The sequence below is a fragment of the Myodes glareolus genome, chromosome 17 (genome assembly GCF_982192425.1).
Source record: "Myodes glareolus chromosome 17, mMyoGla1.1, whole genome shotgun sequence".
Lineage (NCBI taxonomy): Eukaryota > Metazoa > Chordata > Mammalia > Rodentia > Cricetidae > Myodes > Myodes glareolus.
Window position 1 is genome coordinate 6,345,969 of NC_142042.1, and position 18,759 is coordinate 6,364,727.

Sequence of the window (18,759 nt, forward strand, 5' to 3'; positions counted from 1 at the left end):
GCTTTTTTTATTTTTTGAGACAATGTTTCTCTGTATAGCCCTGACTGTTCTGGAACTCACTTTAAACTGGTCACTCATAGACCAGTCTTGTTTTGAACTCACAGAGATCCGCCTGCCTCTGCCTCCTGAGTGCTGGGATTAAAATCGTGTGCCCCCCACTGCCCTGCCATTCTGGTCTTTTTGCTTCCATGAATTTATCAGCATAGTAAACAATTTTATTCAGGTCAGCAATCGCATACCAAGGACAATTAGTGTAGATATTGTGAATATAAATGTTCAGAATTGGCAAGGATGTGGAAAAGGGCTGGTTTAGAAACTGGCTAGATGCTATCGCCAAATGTGCTAAGAAAAATCACTACGGCAACAGCAGCACCACTTGACGTTAGCAACCAATTCTTCTACCATGTTCTTACTACTGCTTTCTTTTGTCTCTGGTCTGATCAGTCATGTGTTACCTACCTCAGTGTCAAGGAGTCCATCAACTGACCACTGTGAACCAGGAAGGTGAGGCTTGGTCCACAGAGCTAGAAAGAGCTGTAACTCTACCCTGGCTATCTATCTCCTTCATTATGACAAAGTCCCTCTGTTTTTCTTTTCTTTAGTATTTTCTTAAAACAAGGTCTCATTGCTCAGCCTCAGCTGCCCTTGAACCCGCAGTCATCCTGCCTTGGCCACCCCAGTGGGTGGGATTACAGGCTTGCATCTCCGTGCTTGGTTGGTCCTTTTGTTCAGCGTCCGGGCTGACTGCCTATTGCTGCTAAAGGTTACCTGTAGTTTTTAGGTGGTTGCTGCGGGAGCTCCTTCCGCTCCTTCAGCCAATAGCCGCTGAGATACCAGCCCATTGGGGCGTGGTCTCTCTCTCTCTCTTTAAAAAAGCAGCGGCTGCCCTCCACTCTCTCTCTGGGGCTCTGCTTCCGGCTCCTAGACTCCTTTCCTGTTCGCGCAGAGGGGATGTTGTCTGAGACGGTAATCTGTAAGTTTTTTCCCCTTTGACTAAATAACCATTCTATTAATCATAATTCCAAACTGGTGTGGGATTGTTTGTGACTTACGCCTTCAGGTGGTGGTTAAAATCACGTGGAATGCTTCTCACTGATTTGTATTTGAGCTGTCCACAGAGGGGTCTTGCTGGCTTCCAGATGTTCTGCCACTAGACTGTCCCTGCCTCTCACTCTACTGCCTTTCTGGAACCTTAACTTCTAGGTCATAATAAACAAGATATTAGTACATAGTAGTTGAATGAATAACTAAGTCAATAAACTAGATGCCTAAATATCCAAATCAATGATGGAAGAATATATCTGTAAAATATAACCTCTTATGCTATTATTATCATACGCTATGATTATCATATGCTATAACAGCCTCCTATGCCATAAAAGTTTGCATTATTTTCTTGTTGTCTATTTGAGATACATCAAATGGCACCTTTAATTGTCTCTTTATTAAGTCCCTGCATGTTCACAGCCTAATGTACCCTGGCTGCTTTTATCCAACGAAGCCCTGCACCATTAAAAACAAGCCGCAGAAATATACTTTTCCATAAGCCAACATTAATGATCATATTTTTAAACCGCTAATGGCGCACTCTGCTAGTGGACAGGACTACTGTGGTTTCTGACTAACTGTGGACGAAACAGAACACACCGGGTAACTATTTCCCTAATGGAGTAAAAACCATGGAGGTCCATCTCAGATCGCCTCACTGTTGCCCCAGAGAATCTGATCAAGGCAGTGCCAAGGTGGAGGAGACAGAGGCTGGAGCCAGCACTATGCACAGCGCCAATGAGAACCTAGTCCAGCACACCCACTAGCTGTGTGGAGAGCAGCGAGCTCGTAAGTCAGGATGACAGCAGAGGGTGAAGAGAGAGATGACTCTCCTCCTGCCTTGCGGCAATAAAAGGGAGACAAGCTGTCCAGCTTGGTGCCGCAGCATGCTGAAGGCTCCGCTCCCCACAGCTTCCATCACCTCCTTTCTCCCAAAGTGTGAAGAGGTTGGGGAACAATGAGAGAGGCCTTGCTTTCCAGACTTTGTGCCCTTTCCTTTCAAGACTGAGGAGCTCAACAGTTATGACCTCAGGCTATTGGGGGAAGAGGGTAGACAGAGAAGACAGATGGCTCCATGTTGGTCAATGCCAAGTTCATCTGTCCCAGTGTCTAGAGTCTTCCCAATCAAATTTGGAAAAAAATCCAGCCAAGACGTTAATTGCTCCCTCCTTCCCGCCCAAAGAACTGTAGTGGTTCATTTCCTCTCAGACGGTACGACTGCACCCGCTGAAGGCACAGACAGAGCTGTGTGTTGTGATCCTGATGCTGGAAAGGCTGAGAGCCTCCTGTGACTTGCCTGGTGGAGTTGGCTCTCCCTGGGTATGTGCTCAAGATGCTCTGCCTGTGGTGTTTCACGAAGTAACAGCATGGTGTGTACTTGTGTGCGTCTTTGGTTCGGGTTTGTCTGTCTGCCTGGCTGAGCTCCATCAGAGTCAGGGCACGTTTGATGGGCACGTATTGTTCATCCTTGGTACCCATCAGACAATCTCACCATCGAGGTATGGGAGTTACAAGCAAGCTAGCAGGTAAAAAATGGCTATGCGCTTCCTCCCGTTGCTGTATCCTAGCCAACGTGGGGTCTTACTGATCTAGGTTACATTTACCATTCTGGTGGGTGTGTAGTTTCCACTTGAATTTTCTGAGTTACTGAGATTTCATGGTTTTTGGTCCTTTATTTTTTTGTGTTGCAAACATTTCCCTTTGGGTAGCTGACATTTTTCTTTTCAAACCAAAAGAGAAGTTAGTAAACCAGACTAATTTAAGATAAACTCACTCGTATGTGCAGAGTGTCTCACTGTGTGGGGATGGGTTCTCTCTGAGATAAACTCACTCACATGTGTGCGGAGTGTCACCTGTGTGGGGATGGGTTCTCTCTGAGATAAACTCACACATATGTGCAGAGTGTCACACTGTGTAAGGACGGGTTCTGCCAGGTTTTCATGGTAGCTTTGCTCATCTTGTCTCTCTACAGTTTTCACTAAATTGCAGGGATAACTTTGGCTTCCTTTAAAAACAAAACAAAACAAAACAAAAAAAACTGCCGTCCGGCTTGGCAGGAGGAGCCTTTGCTCGCCGAGCCCTCTCAGCTGCCCAAGTGTGGTATCTTGTCCACCCTTTCCTAGACTTTTCGAAGAACTTGGGTGATAGAATGGCTTTTGTTGCAGCTGCCATTAAACCAGTGCAGGTGAGTCATGTTGCCGGGTTTGTTCCCTGGCCCTGCAGTCTTCTGGAAGCTTCTCAGAAATGATCTCCATATCCTATCCCTCACATAGATGATGAAGTTCCACACCGAAGAGACGGCTCAGCAGTTTAGGGTACCTGTTGCTCTTACACAGGGCATTTGATTTTAATATGCTCAAACCCACATTCAGAGATAAACATACACACAAAATTTAGAAATAAAATAGATTTTTTTTAAATAGATCATAAAGCCTAGTTACCCATCAGTTTTCCCTCCATAGTGACCTTGTCCAGCCTCTGCGGAGCACCACAGAGGTTTTCTCTTGGTAAATGTTTAATGTGTGGAAGAAGCTGTGAGGTAGAATGAGGAGGCAAACAGTAGCCCAGTGTTAGCAGCAAGTCCTGAGAGACAGCCCAGGTCCACCCCTTAGTCGTTAGTACCAGGAACAAGCCACGCTCGGGCCAGGGCATTGAATGTTCCAGTTTGAAAGCCGTTTGTCACCAGAGTGCCGACGTTTCCAGGTTTGGGGTTAACTCAGGCTGGACAACCTCTATGCTTTTTCCATCTTTTGGTTTACGTGACCGTAGTTTTTGTTTCAATGCTAATTGTCCTTTTGCTTTACTATTTTGCTTCCTGAGTTCTGACGGTGCAGCTGATCCAATTTAGGAGCTGACGGTCTCCTAACACAGCTTCATAAAGAGCAGAGCAAAGAATGATTGCTGGGCGAGATCAGAGATTATTAAAAACGAATTCCCGCTGGAACCGAGACTGTGAATATATCCTTGTTTATACAACGGCTGATTCCTTTGAACAGAATTAAGGGCTTAAGAGGGATAGAGGGAGACTGAGTTTGCCATGTGAAGCAGGGAGAGGATTTGTTGTCTTAATTCAATGGGGAAAACAGTTCCAGCTGTTTCAGATTTTACTGCCATGGAAGCGAAAGTGGTGACCCTGTCTTTGTTCTCATGTCCTTTTGTGTCCGGCTGCTCATTCATTCACCAGCTCAGACTTTCTGAGAATAAGGGCCAAGGAAAGGGCTGCAGGGTCCCTTCTGTTGGGGGCATTGCCCTCCCCGTGTGTCTCAAACCAACTCGATGAACAGTTGCTACCAGAGAACCTGAGGTCTCACTAATCAAAGGATTCAGAGGTGGACTCACAAGGAAGGCCAAGGGTGATTTTATTAGATGGTATGGGAAAGTGCGGTACAGGTGAGCTGAAGATCCTTGCAGCCACTGGTTAAGAAAAGAAAAGGAACTAGAATGGGCGGCTGTCAATCAAGCTAAGGCAAGAGCTGCAGAGCCCTCCATGGTCTTCTGCCGTCCTCCACCACACTGCCGCTTGTATTTGGAGGGGTTCCAGTCTTCCTCTGCAAATGGGCTTCCTTCACACCCTTGATGGGGCTTCACAGTTCCCACACCCCTCTCACGCAATGGTGTCTGCTGGTTTTCTTTTTTTTTTTTTTTAAGTTTTGAGAGAAAAACACAAGCAAGTTAAATCTCCTCCCTCTCTCTCTCTCTCTCTCTCTCTCTCTCTCTCTCTCTCTCTCTCTCTGTGTGTGTGTGTGTGTGTGTCTGTCTGTCTGTCTGTCTGTCTGTCTCTCTCATCTCTATCTCCCTCTTTTTTTTTTTTTTTTTTTTTTGAGACAGGATTCACTGCCTAGCTCTGGCTGTTCTGGAACTAACTCTGTAGACCAAGCTGGCCTTGAACTCGTAGAGATCTGCCTGCCTTTGCTTCCCACTTGCTGGAATTAAAGGTTCAGCAATATTTTTCTCTTTAAAATGGAACACTGTTGGAGACCTAAGCAAGGGAAGGACCCTGGCATGTGGAGCTGCCGTCCACTGGCAGCTGGCTCAGGTCACTTACTTCCCTAGCTACTATGCTGGGTCTCACTGTTTATGCTTGAATTCTTGTTTTGTTTTGAGTTTACCATCATATGCTTCCCCATTTCTAGCAGGAAAGACACCAGACTAATCCCAGTTATAAAATTAAGTAATTTCACATCCAGGCCGTTTTTCTCCCCACCAACTTTCCATTCATGAGAAGAAATTTTATATATGTGACTTACTATTTTAAAACTCTACTAACTGAAATACTAACTTAACAAATGCAATTGTATTCAAAGTGTACAATATGAATTTGAAGCTGTCTTTGGTAGTACAGAAGCAAAAGTAAGCAAAAATGTAATATGTAAAACTGCTTATGACCTTGCTGTATTGCATAGATGGAAGCTTCTTCATCACGCTTGAGACAAAACACAAAGCACACTAGAATCAACCAGTCGGTTGGAATAGGTGCACAGCATGAGAACCCAAAGCTGCAAGACGGTTTTACTTGCATCCAGTACTGACCTGGTAGTTCAAGTTTGTCTTTCCCTGTGTTTTAATATGTAGAGTTTTTAAACCAAATAGTTTAATTTGTTTGTCAATAATTGTCTTCTTCCTTACATAATTTATTTAAAGCAATTTTAAATGTGTCCTTTATTAAGTCCTATAGGGATGAATATTACATACAACAATAAATACAAATTTTATAGTACAGTATTTCAGAAAGTATAGTTTTAGCTTCACGTAATCCCCTAATTGTATGTCATGTAAAGTACAAGTGATCTTCTAAAGTTTTAAGGTTATTCAAAAGGAGTTTACATTTGGCTGTGTTTATCTGTGTGTGTCAGTGGTGTATGTGTGTGCACATTCCTGTGTGTGTGTGTGTAGGTGGTGTGTGTGCACATACGCATGTGTGAGTGGGAACCAGAGGTCAGCCTCACCGAAGGTCTTCCTTGCTTCTCTCCAGCTTTCTTTGTGTTTTTGAGGCGTCTCTCACTGGCCCTGAGCTCTCTGAGTCAGCCGGGCTGGTGGGCGGGCAGGCTAAGGCGCTCCAGGGCCATGCCTGCTCAACCATAGGGTCACAGATGTGTGCTCAATGCTAGGGTTTTCACATGGGCTCTGGGCTTCTGAACTCAGGTCCTCAAGCTTCCCGGTGGAGCCATCATGGTTTGGGGTTTTATTTCTTTATTTTGTTTCTGAAAAGGGGGGGGGGTACTAAAGTGCTGCGTTGGAAATGTCTTATTTAAGAAAATGGCTTCCGCACAGCTGAAGTTGGCCAAAGGACAAAGTGTCAGGTTCTAAATGGACGCTAAAGGCAATCTCATTCTGGATGCATGCTCTCATTCTCTTCCCCTAGTGCAGCTGAGATTACAGGGCTGGGGCACTGGAGGGAGGGAGGCAGAGGGGCTGCTGAAGACACCAATAGATGTGCAGATACCTGGTGCAGCCTGGAGTGTGGTGGGGGCTAGAGGGACACCAGGGAATGATCAGAGATTTAAAAGGAAGCATTGCTACCAGAAGGAGGAAAGGAAAGAAGGAGGGGAGAGGGTGGGAAGGGAGGAGAAAGGAGGGAGGTAGGGTGGGGAAAGAGAAAGAGGAGGGAAGAGGGAAGGAGGAGGGAGGGAGGAGGAAGGCGGGAGGGTGGTAAAGGAAGAAGAGGGAGTAGGGAGAGGAGGGAAAGAGAAACCAGAGAGAGTTTTTGCTGTGGTGTGGTTTAGATAAAAGGGTCCTAAGATCAATTTTGAACCTTGTTGAGTCACAAGTAACATTACAACTTCTGAAAGGACTGTCACAAAACAACTGAGCGCACAGGAGCCAGAGCGGTTGAGAGGCAGAGGAGAAAGTGTACATTTGGAGTCAATATTCAGTGCGTATGAAATATAAGCAGGAAAGTGCTTCAAGAAGTGAGCCTAGAGAGAGGAAGAGTAGGGCTGAGGATGTGGAAAACAAGCCACGTGGGAGAGTGAAGAAGAGAAATTATAGGAGGAGAACCAACAAAATTAAAACATCGTCTCAAAGGAAACCCAGACGCACACTGAGTAAGGGAAGTCAGGAGCTAGGGAGCATGGCTAAAACGTCCTGAGTTTGTTCTGGGCGCTTCCTCTTATGCAGTCTTTAGGATGATTCAGAGGCGTCAGGTCCGTATTAGCAAATGAGAGCACAAATGCTTGGAGGGTCAGCTCTCTGCCCTGCTTGGTCCTGGCACAAATCCTGCCAGCCTTCCAAGTCAGTTTTCTTTTTCTTCCTTAAAAATTTATTTTTTGGTGTGTGTGTGTGTGTGTGTGTCTGTGTGTGTGTGTGTGTGTGTGTGTGTGAGCACATGCTTTAGTAACATGGCATGCATAAGGAGGCCAGAGGATAACTTGGTTGAAGGTGTTTTTGTCTTTCCACTGTATGGGTCCTGGGGATCAAATGAAGATTGTCAGCCATGGTGATAAATGCCTTTACCCCTGAGCCACCTCACAGGCCACAGACACAATTGTTTTGTTTTGTTTTGCTTTAATTGGAGACTCTTCCTTTAAGCCCCTGTACCTTTAACTTCTTCCCACGCTCAGCAGGAAGTTGCATTCACTTCCAGGGCGGGATACCTTTTAAACATACCAGTTCTCAGTTACATAAAAACTGCTTATTTATTAAGCCTATCCATGTAACTTAATGGTATTTCATGAAGGACTCTGGACTACCCGGTGCTGTGTAGCAGGGAAAGGAGCAGACAGTACAGACCAGATGGATCCAGATTCATCTTTGACCCCAGTGCCTGTGTGAACTCCAAGGGGTGCTAGATTCTCAAAGCCTTGCTCTGCTCTTGTATTAAACAGACTTGATGTTTATCACCTTGCAGAATGCCATAGAGCTTAGTGATATTAGGAAATAGTCTAGCGCTGGGCCTTTAGTGTATGGGAGCCAGCTTTAAAGTAGCAAGAGGTAGTGGTGACCAGGAAGCATGGGTTTGCTGTGGACAGCTGGAGCCAGGTGATAACATCTCTCCTCCAAAATCAAGTTATGTACACTCTAACCAAGTTCAGGCTATGTTGTTCTTTATTTAACCTGAAACCTTATGTGAGCATAGACAGAAAAGATATTTTCTGAAGTATAAAGGGGCCACCACATACTGCCACATGGGGTTGGCTCTCTAGAAGGACAGCAGTGGGACTGGGTAGCCCTGGTCTTGTGTAGGGAGCCGCGTGGGGAATATGATGGAAAAGGCATAAAGAGTGGAGGATGCGGTGATGTGGGATTCCCCTCTGTCCCCTGTGAATTGTCTTAATACCATTGGTTAATAAAGAAGCTGCCTGGGCAAATGGATTAGTAGAGCAAAGCCAGGCAGGAAATCTGAACAGAGATACAGAAAGTGGGAGGAGTCACAGAGATGCCACGTAGCTACCTAAGGAGAAGGATGCCAGAACTTTACCAGTAGACCACAGCCTCATGGTGATACACAGATTAGTAGAAATGGGCTAATTTAAGATGTAAGAGCTAGCTAGAAATATGCCTAAGCTACTGGCCAAACAGTGTTGTAATTAATATAGTTTCTGTGTGATCATTTGGTTCTGGGCAGCCAGAAAATGAACAAGCCGTCTCCGCCTACCATGTGGCCACGGAACAGCTGGAGAGCCATGCTGCCATCCATGCGGATATTGCTTGGCATCTTAAAAATCTGTCTGCCTGTCTGTGCTTCCCACAGATCTGCACCCCTGACCTGGTGGTCTTCCTGGCCTGTGCCAACCAGAGGCTCAGAGAGAGATTAGTGAAGCGTGCAGAGCAACAGGGACGGCCCGATGACAACCTGAAAGCCACCCAGAGGAGACTAGTAAACTTCAAGCAGAACGCCGCCCCACTGGTGAAATACTTCCAGGAGAAAGGACTCATCGTGACTGTAAGTTGGCTTCCCGAGGGCACAACCACACAAGGCGACCTTTCTGACTGCCAGCGGCCATGTTCTCACTTAGAAATTCTCTTTATTTTAAGAGGTGGCTTTGGGAACAGTGGGCAGTATCAATGAAAAAAAAATTTAGTCATTTTTAATAATATCCCTTGATTTGACCATAATGATTTTTTAAACTTTGCATTTTAGTTTGATTTTTATGAGAGAGGATATGTTGTCAATCTTGTCTGTGGCTCACTACCATTCATGTTTGAAGTGTTTGAAGTGACCATCTGGGTAGTTTTAAGCAACATTTGCCCATTCCTCTGTTTATCGCAGTTATCAGTAGATTTATAGACAGCAGTTGGCATAGTGTCATAGAAGATTAGTTTTAGGTTGAACTTAGTCATGGACTCTATGAGATTACAGATCCTGACTCTGCCGTCATGTTTTCTGATGGTTTGGCTTGTCATAAATGAGAGCTGGTATTGAAATGGCAGTTGTCCATCTTTCTGCTCCTTTCAAACAGTACAATGTACACACACATGTGGCGTAAAGATTTTCCTACACACTCAGTCGGTCCTATGGTTACTGGGCTTCAGTGTGCCAATGAAGGATGGTACTGGGTCTTCAGGCCCTGGCCCTGAATATTTTAGAAAGTGAGCCTTGAGAGGTGAAGGCAAACCTTGATTGACAACATTCCGGGTCTGATCAATGTCAAGTCACAGCAAAGACAGACATCCCAGGCCACAGAAGAGTTCCTCGTGCCACAAAACAAAGCCACATCAGCTTTCTGGCAGCTGGACCGCGGTAGTCAGCACGGGACCTTTCTTTCCTGCCCTCTGCCTCGTCTCCCAGACTAAGAGTTCTGGCCTCGTGGGCTGGCATGCTCAGCTGTGAGTCAGCTGAGAACAATGTATACCCCATCCCTTCTCTCAGTTTTTATGTGTAATGACTGACGAGTCTTCACAGAACCTCTGTGGCCTAACGGTGCCTGTACGAACTGACTCTTGGTTGAACTAAGATGTCCTTGGAACAGAAGAGACAGCTGTGACTTTGGATGGTGTCTTTTTCCATCTTGATGTATTGTTTGTGATTGTGCTTTAAGTCAGAGTTGTAAGTCTGGTCTGAGGATGGCTTCCCGTGCTGGAGGTTGCTTATTGTTTGGCTTAAAACAGGTACTTGAGGGCAAGAAAAGAGTTAGTAACATTAGGGTGGATTTTTCAATGGCTGTGTGTGTGTGTGTGTGTGTGTGTGCGTGCGCGCTTGTGTGTGTGCATGTGTGTGTGCATGTGTGTGGTGCGTGTGCATGTGTGTGTGTGTACGTGTGTGCATGTGTTTGGTTGTTGTGTTTTTCTCACCTACCAGTGCTGATTTCTGCCTTGTGCTATGATAAAAGAAATGAACTCTGCAGACTAAATCCCAACTGCAGGGAGCAAAGCCAGAGTTTCAATTGCTGTGTTTAAGGCTTAAAGGTATCGCCAGAGTGTCCTCATGACTCCCTGCCTTCCTCATGGCAAGCTGAGCAGATTTCCCAAATGAATGCAGAGTGGGGTGTGTTAATTTACTAATATTTTGCGCAGAGGTGAAATGCCATTGCCTGTAATTGAAGGAGTCGGTACCCGTGGAGCTGGTGGCCTATGACCTCACTGCTGAAGCCAAATGAGTCCTCAGATAAATGCCTCTAATTACTGGGAAGAAACTTGCCTTGCAAAGTCACCTTTTAGAGACTAGGAAACACAGACTGAGCTCCCGAGAGTATAATAATTTGGATAAAAATCTCCTGACAAAGACATAAATACTGTCTCCTGAGACACGTGTTCTCTTTCCGGGCTGGGATCACAGTTCCGTTTTAGATCCGAAACTTGGTGGCACTTCTGTGTTCAGAGACGAGCTAAATACTAAAAATGATCATCTTTATTCATTTTAACACTTTAGTAAAAATCTGTTAGTTAATAGGTTAGACTCAGTGTTTTCCTTTTCTGCCTCCCATCCAGCCCCCTGCCTGGGCATCTATCTGCTACTCCTAATGGAGTCCTTCCTTCACCTAGTGAATGACCACTAAGAAGACGCTGTTCCTCTAGTCGTCAGGGATGCAGGCCGAGGAGATGGCTCAGTGGGGAAGGATGCTCGCCTAGGTGGGAGACTGTTGCTATGATAACCACCGTAACGAAAGGCAATGCAGAGAGGAAAGGGTTGATTACACCATTTAGGTCCAGTCCATTATTGAGGGAAGTCAAGACAGGAAGTCAAGGCTGAAACCCCAGGGAAATGCTGCTTTCTGGCTTGCTTTCCCAGGCCTGTTCGGTAGATTTTCTTATACAGCCCAGGCCCTCCTACCTAGGAATGGTTCTGCCCACAGTGGCCTGAGGCCCTTCTCCATCAATCATCAATCAGGAAAATATCCCCACAGACATGTCTAGAGGCCAGTCTGATGGAAGTAATTTCTCAGTTGAGATTTTTTTTGTCTTCCCAGGAACATCTAGGTTTGTGTCAAGTTGACAATAACCAAGACAGATACCAACACCCATATATAAAGCTAGGCATGGCTGAGAGTACTCTTAACCCCAGTACTGAGGGTGAGATGGGGACAGGAGGTTTGCTGGGGCTGGCTGGCTGGCCACCCAGCCTAGCTGAAGAGCAGGAAGCTCGGTGAGGTTCAATGACGTACCCTTTCTTGAAATAAGAAAGCAGCGAGCGATAGCACAGGACACATGACTTCCTCTAGATGCACGACACATACAGCTATGCACACACATGTGTATACCACACACATAAAAAAATAAGAGTAAAGGATTTTGGTTTCTTCATTGACTGTTTCAAGCTTCTAGAGCGGTACTAGCCCAGGACGTAGCATGTTCCCATACATGGAGAGTCTATAGTTCGTGAGAAAAGTGTATGAAACCCTGAGCTGTGAACTGTGAGGACTGGTGTTCAGGCATCTCTCACGTAGTCTGTTTTCTCGGTACTGGAATTCCCTGCAGCAAGCAGAACAGGCTACCTCCCTATCCATACGCGGGATTAACCATTGTCTCCACGCGAGCCTCCTGGGGACCACAGGTCCTTGGAGTTTGAAACCTCATGTGGAATCTCAGCTCCCCTGAAATTAATGTCATGATGTCCCAAAGGTGTGACATTGCTGGAGAAAGCTGCCTTGCAGTGTTATCCGGGAACCGTGAGAGAGGGGTGTGACCTGATGATGGTGATGGGAGACAGTGCAGAGACCTTAAGGGTCACCAGACAGCTTTATGGCGTGGCTCGGACGCCAGTGGCATCATTCAACATCCATGTGACCTTCAGGTGGCATAACCTTCCTCATAACTCACACCTTACCTGTAAAATGGGTCCCACCCTCCATTCTGCCCCAGTGTGGTTATGAGGACTAACGGGATGGCGTATGTACGAAGTGTCTCTAGATTATGGTAAGCGTCATTTAGTGGGTTGATATCATTTCATGACTTCCATGTCTCTTATTTTCTCTTCTGCTCCGTCTAAGGCTCTTCTAGGATCTAAAACTCCTACTAGTAAGAACATGCCTTTGAGGACATTGCCGCTGCTCCCAGATAGACGTCACTGGATTGATCCAATGGCTTTATTTATCTATTTTGAGGTGAATTGAACCAAGAGTCTCATGTCTGCTAGGCAAGCCCACTACCTTTGAGCTATGTCCTTGGCCAGGAATTTCTCTAACAGCCGTGTTGTTTACATAGTCAGGATGTGTCTGAATCATGTAGTTGAATTGTAATGGACGTCAACCCATTCTGTTTTCTTTTTCCTCCTTCTTCATTGACTGTGTATCTGTTGTAGCTGCGACTAAAGGAAAAGCCGTTTCGACTGAGCAGAGAATCTGATAGTCAGAGGTACAGCGTAACGTCGCCTGGTCATGATCTCGTCAATGTTCTTCCCATTAGTTGAGCTCCGTGGCACGTCGTTTTATTACATGGTTGTGCATGCAGTTTTGTTCGCAGGTTGAATCTAAATGATAGGAACTCCGAAGGCTGGGGTATTGGGTCTTCGTGGAATTATGTTAGATATAATTTCCTTTCATTCTTTGTTGATTCCTATGTTTTTAATTAAGGAGTGGGATGTTGGAATTTCCAGAATTTGGAAAATGTCTTTCATGATGATGTGAGTGTTTGGAATTAGGGAAGTTGCTTATTTGGTGTTAACCGAGTGAGCGACTCTCATGACATGTTGGGCCCTTGGACTTATGAACCACCTTACTATTGGGTAATAAGTTCCCTTTTATAGATTTTTGAAGTCTCAATATAATGTTTGCTATTTTCTTAATTTAAAAAGCTTAAACAAAAGCAAATTAGTGTTGTTTGAGTCGTCGTTGGTCAAGAAGCCTTGTAACTTTGCTTCTTAGCTCTTGTGGTGGGAGTGATCAAGTCCACTCCCTGTGGGCGCCAGGCCCGCGCTCCATTACAGAGACGTAGCTCCAGTCTAGCTACAAATAAATATGGTGAACTCCGAATGTGCATACGCACGGCTTTTGTTTCTAAAGAAAGAAATATTTTAAGTGCTTGAAAACAGGAGGGGAAAGGGGACTGTCATTTATCTCCTAAATGCATCAAGCTTTGTGCTTTGGACATTTCACCAAGTTAGAAAGACAAACAATTTACCAGCGCTGGACAAATGCTGCTTAGCATGGGTGTTAACCGGGACCAGTGAGAGGGCTCAGCCAATCAGGGTGCTTGTTACCAGACCTAACAACCAGAGTTCGGGCCCCTGGCCCCACCTGATGAGAGGACAGAACCCACTCTCCAAGTTGTCCTCTGACCTCCCCATGCATGCCATGGTGTACATGGACACACACACACACACACACACACACACACACACACAAAAAAACCCACATCCAAGCACAGTAAATAAGTAAAATCCAATGTAAAAGACTTTATTTTTAAAACTGTGTGATAGTCAGTGAGTGCCTGCCATCTACTTTAGGTGGTGAATCAGCCCCACAGTCATTTTCCTTGAGGACATTTTGTAAGAAGAGAGGAGAAAATACAAGAATTTAAATGAGACGTAAACTACAGTCGTAAAATGTATTAAAAAGCCTCTTAATTTACATCAGAGTTTGCCAACTGGATTTCTCCACACAACAAACACATTAAAATATTAAAGGTAGGATTATTTCTTGTTCACCAACACCAGCTTTCTCAAGAGAGTGGACAGCTGATTGTAGCAGGACCGTATGCTCTCAATTCAGTAATTATCTCCTGATTGTAGCAGGACTGTATGCTCAATTCAGTAATTATCTCATGATTGTAGCAGGACTGTATGCTCTCAATTCAGTAATTATCTCACATAATTTTGAAAGTTTTGTTTTACAGAGTAGGAGTAATAGAAAAAAAGAGTTATCTATTGGCATTCTTTGAAGTGAATATATTTATTTATTCGTTTTTGAGACAGGATGTCATGTAGCTCAGGCTGAACTCAGACTTGATGTATAGCTGAAGAGGACCTTGAATTTCTGACCCCCCCACCTCCATCTCCCTAGTGCTGGTATCATAGGCATGTCCCAACTCCCCTCCTGGAATATGCAATGCAGGGTATGGAACCTGAGGCCTGTTGAATGTTAGGCAAGCCCACTACCAATTGAGCTCCATCTTCATCCCCTGAAATGAATATTTCCAACATGTGTGCCCTCTCTCTTACACACACACACTCTCCTCTCTGTCTCTCTGTCTCTCTCTCTGTCTCTATTTCTCTCTTTCTTCCACACACAAATTAGAAATGATTCTAAAAATCAAGTCTCTAAATAAGTATTTAACTTCTGACAAAACAAAACACAATAAAAGCCTCTCAAACTCTGCCTGGCTTTTCCCACTTTTCTGTGCCTTAGGGGACATTCGTCATCACATAGTATCAAAACAGATCCTGGAGGATAGACCCTGTTAAAGCCACACTACAGGGCAGAGGCTGTGTCTCAGTGGTAGAGTGTTTCTATCATACGGGGTGTGCTGCTGAGCACGATAAACCCCCTCTTTACCCACTGGCGCTGTCCCTGAGCCTGGAAAGTTCCACTTCCTTATTTGCCCCATGTCCCTCCGTTTCGGTTAGGAGATCTCCCTTCTGCACATTTCAGATTTCCCATCCCGCCAGATACTGCTACCCAGAGGAGAAGTAAGCAGGCATGGTAACTGCATTCCGACTGAAACAATGAATGATTATTCTCTAATTAACTTTGAGCTTCGTGGGAACCTGCACTGACATTCAAAGTGCAAGAAAACTGATGAGGTTTGCATGTGAACTATTCCCCATAGGCCTGTGTGTTTGAACACCTGGTCCTAGCTGCTGGGACTGTTTGGGAAGAGGTTAGGGAGCCTTTAAGATGTGGGGTCTTCTTGGAAAAAGTTTGTCACTGGGGCCAGTCTTTGCAGTTTTATAGCCTGGCTCTGCTCCTCTTCCGTCTCGCCTTCATGACTACCAGGCCAGCCTCATGATCATACAGCCATGCCTTACCTTTCATCATGGACTGTAACCACTGGAAGTCAAAATACACTTTCTCCCCTCCCCTGGTTTTGGGAAGAGTACTCTACCACAACAGAAAAGGAACTAACTCTTACCCCAGAGTCTCAGCACTCAGTCCCCGGGGATCAGCACCATCTCCACCACTGTCATGGTCTACTGTAACAGAACTGGAAACAGAAATGTGTATAAAGAAATAAATCTAAGCAGCGTCACAATCGATAAACAATCAGGAGACTCAGCAGCTGCCTCATCTCAAGGAAGGCAAAGAAGACACTTGCTAGCACCTCACCCAAACAAACCCACTCTCCCAAAATTGCCAGGAGGAAAGTTTTGTCCTACTTCTCAGTGGGGGGCATGGATGGGTTTACAGCAGGGAAGACAGTGAGCCCGTATTTCTTTCTCAGTGCCATGGCTTATTTTCTCTTGGTAAATCTCCATTGTCAGGTAACCAAGTACTCCTTCTCATTCCTATTTGTTGGATTCCGTAACTGAGAAACGTGTCCCAGGGGAATTTCTAAAGTTAACAAATTAAGCTAAAGAAGTGTAGAATAGCATGTAACATGTGTAGGTATGTGACTTCCATGACGGTTCATCCTCATTATGAACATGGCACTGAGGAGACACACCTCTGGGCACATCTGTGAGAGTGTTTCCAGAGAAGTTTCGCTAAGAAGAGAAGACCCACCCAGCATGTGATGTTGTCATCCTGTGGGCTGCAGATGGGATGTCCTCACCCTGTGGATGACAGCCTGTGATGTCATCACCCTGTGGACGACAGCCTGTGATGTCATCATCCTGTGGACGACAGCCTGTGATGTCATCATCCTGTGGACGACAGCCTGTGATGTCATCATCCTGTGGATGACAGCCTGTGATGTCATCATCCTGTGGATGGCAGCCTGTGATGTCATCATCCTGTGGACGACAGCCTGTGATGTCATCATCCTGTGGGCTGCAGATATGATGTCATCATCCTGTGAGTGTAGATGTGATGTCCTCACCCTGTGGGCTGCAGATGTGATGTCATCATCCTGTGAGTATAGATATGATGTCATCACTCTGTGGGCTGCAGATGTGATTACATTATCCTGTGGGTACACCATGTGATGTTATCACCTTGTGGGTGTAGCGTGTGATGTCATCACCCTGTGAGCTGTGGTCCTGGACAGAACGAGAAGGAAAAGGGAAGAAGCAGACTGAGCAGCAGAATTCCCTGCCCTCTGCTTCCTGGTTGCTCAGATGTGAGTAACCACAGCCACATGCTCCTGTACCAGGAACTCACCCTTGCCTTTGCCACCAGGATGCCGTAAGCTGTGATATGTCTCAAGTCATGAGTCAAAATAAATCCTTTTACCTTAATTGCTTTCCGTTATATATTTCATCATTGCAACAAGAAACTAATATATCCCTTTAAACAATATTCCAGTTGTTCAAGATATTAACTAAATGGTTCTCTCTGGCATGAATCACAGTAATACTGGAACCTCAAAATCAAGAGCCCAGAACTAACATGAAAAACACTTATTTTTTGACTTAATAAAGATAAGATATTGCTGCCTGGATGATGAGAGTTTGCCAAATCCTGCAGTGTGGGTGAGTGGGGTCTGGCTGGAGGGTGCTGCCTCAGGAAAGTGCCATTGTGGCTTCAGGAGGCCACGCCTCTGTGTGGCTCAGTTACCTTCCCATAGACCAATCTTCATAAGTACGATTTTTAAAAAGCCAGAACCTAGTCGGATTGCTTTCAGGAACTGTCTTTATTGTGCACTCTTAAAGGGAGACCATGTTTCCAGGTTCACTTTGTGCTCTCCTTTACATTAAAAACTAAAACAAGAGAACTGGACAGTGAAGCCATTTGTGCATGCTGCTGCCATCCACGCGAACAAAGCGAGACCCAGAGTCCTGGGGTGTAAATCTTGCTGCTTCCTCAGCAGCATCAAAACGAGGGGCGCAAGCAGAGACCGGACGTCCAGCTGCTGCCGTTGTCTCTGCAGGCAGCACGTGTCCTGCCGTCCTTTCCCTTCTCGAAGCGCACACGGCACTTGTCGTCTTCACACTCCACAGGCAGAGAGCAAACCGCATGACTCGGAGAGCATGTCTCCTCTCCAAGTCAGAAAATGACGTTAGAAATCGATGCCACCCTGTTGTTCGCTCCCAATGAGGACTCCTGCACTGAATCCAGCATTCTCACTGTGTTGGGTTACGTGGGTGACGTAAGGATGGGCTCTAAGAATGAATCATTGGCACAGAGCCTGGACAAATCTCGTCCAAAAAGCCCTACTGATGGTTTTCAATTATCTTAAGTACAAAGGAAGGCCTTAGTATGATAACTATAAAGGAAATGATTTGAATACAATTAAGATAATATTCAAGAGGCTGGAAAGATGACTCTGAGGTTAAGAGTGCTCACTGCCATGTTGAATGGTTGACAAATGTCTCTAACTCCAGCTCCAAAGGATCCAATGTCCTGTTCTGGCCTCCACAGACACACACACACACTCACACACACACTCACACACACACACACACGGTTACATCTCTAGATAATAGCTTCATCAAAGCAAAACCTTGAGTCTCAACAAACATTCCAGACTTCAGGAATTGAGTCTTCATTTACGTTAAAATGTTATAATAAGCCTGGGTAGACAGCTCAGTTAGTGAACTTCCTGCCACCCAAGCAAGATCCAAGAGGATCTGAGTTCATCTTCTTTCAGAACTATGTGCATCTAACTGAGCGTGGCAATGAGCATCTGTGGTGGTTTGAATGAGAAATGCACCCCCTTCTTCAGTTGGGGCTGCTATGGAATCTCAAGGAGATGCAGCCTTGCTGGGGAAATATGCCATAGAGGGTCTGAAGGTTCATAGCGTCACGACCTTTCACGGTCTCTTTTTTCACTTCCTGTGCATTGATCGCCATGCAATCAGCCAGCTTCCTGCCCTGCTGCCATGCCATGAATTTTCCCGTCCTGAACTCTATCCCTGTGGAGCCAAACAAACCCTGTCTTCCTTAAGTTGCTTTCGGTCAAGGCATTTCATTCATTACAGCAGCAGAAAAGGAACTACTGTGGGCTCTGAGCTCACTGGCTGGCTGGCCTGGCCAACTGGTTGGCTCTAGTTTCCGTGAGAGACCCTGTCTTAGAGAGTAACACAGAGAGTGATAGAGGAAAACTACTAATGTGGGTCTCTGGCCTCTGGCCCCCTCCTTTCTCTCTCTCTCTCCTCTGTCTCTGTCTCTGTCTCTGTCTCTGTCTCTCTCTCTCTCTCTCTCTCACACACACACACAGAGAGAGAGAGAGAGAGAGAGAGAGAGAGAGAGAGAGAGGCACACAAATTTTATGAGTCTTATTGGGAACAGTTATAAGAAA

General features: G+C 45.5%; 1 protein-coding gene across 3 annotated transcripts in view; it reads left to right on the forward strand.

Annotated features, from left to right (window-relative positions):
- The window catches only part of Ak5 (adenylate kinase 5), a 170,408-nt gene that overhangs the window by 37,318 nt on the left and 114,331 nt on the right, over positions 1 to 18,759 (forward strand). For all 3 annotated transcript variants that reach the window (XM_087897463.1, XM_085677535.2, XM_048453554.3), the window contains exon 6: positions 8,738 to 8,929. In XM_087897463.1, the coding sequence (XP_087753589.1) occupies positions 8,738 to 8,929 (192 nt within the window). The remainder of the gene's footprint in view (positions 1 to 8,737; positions 8,930 to 18,759) is intronic.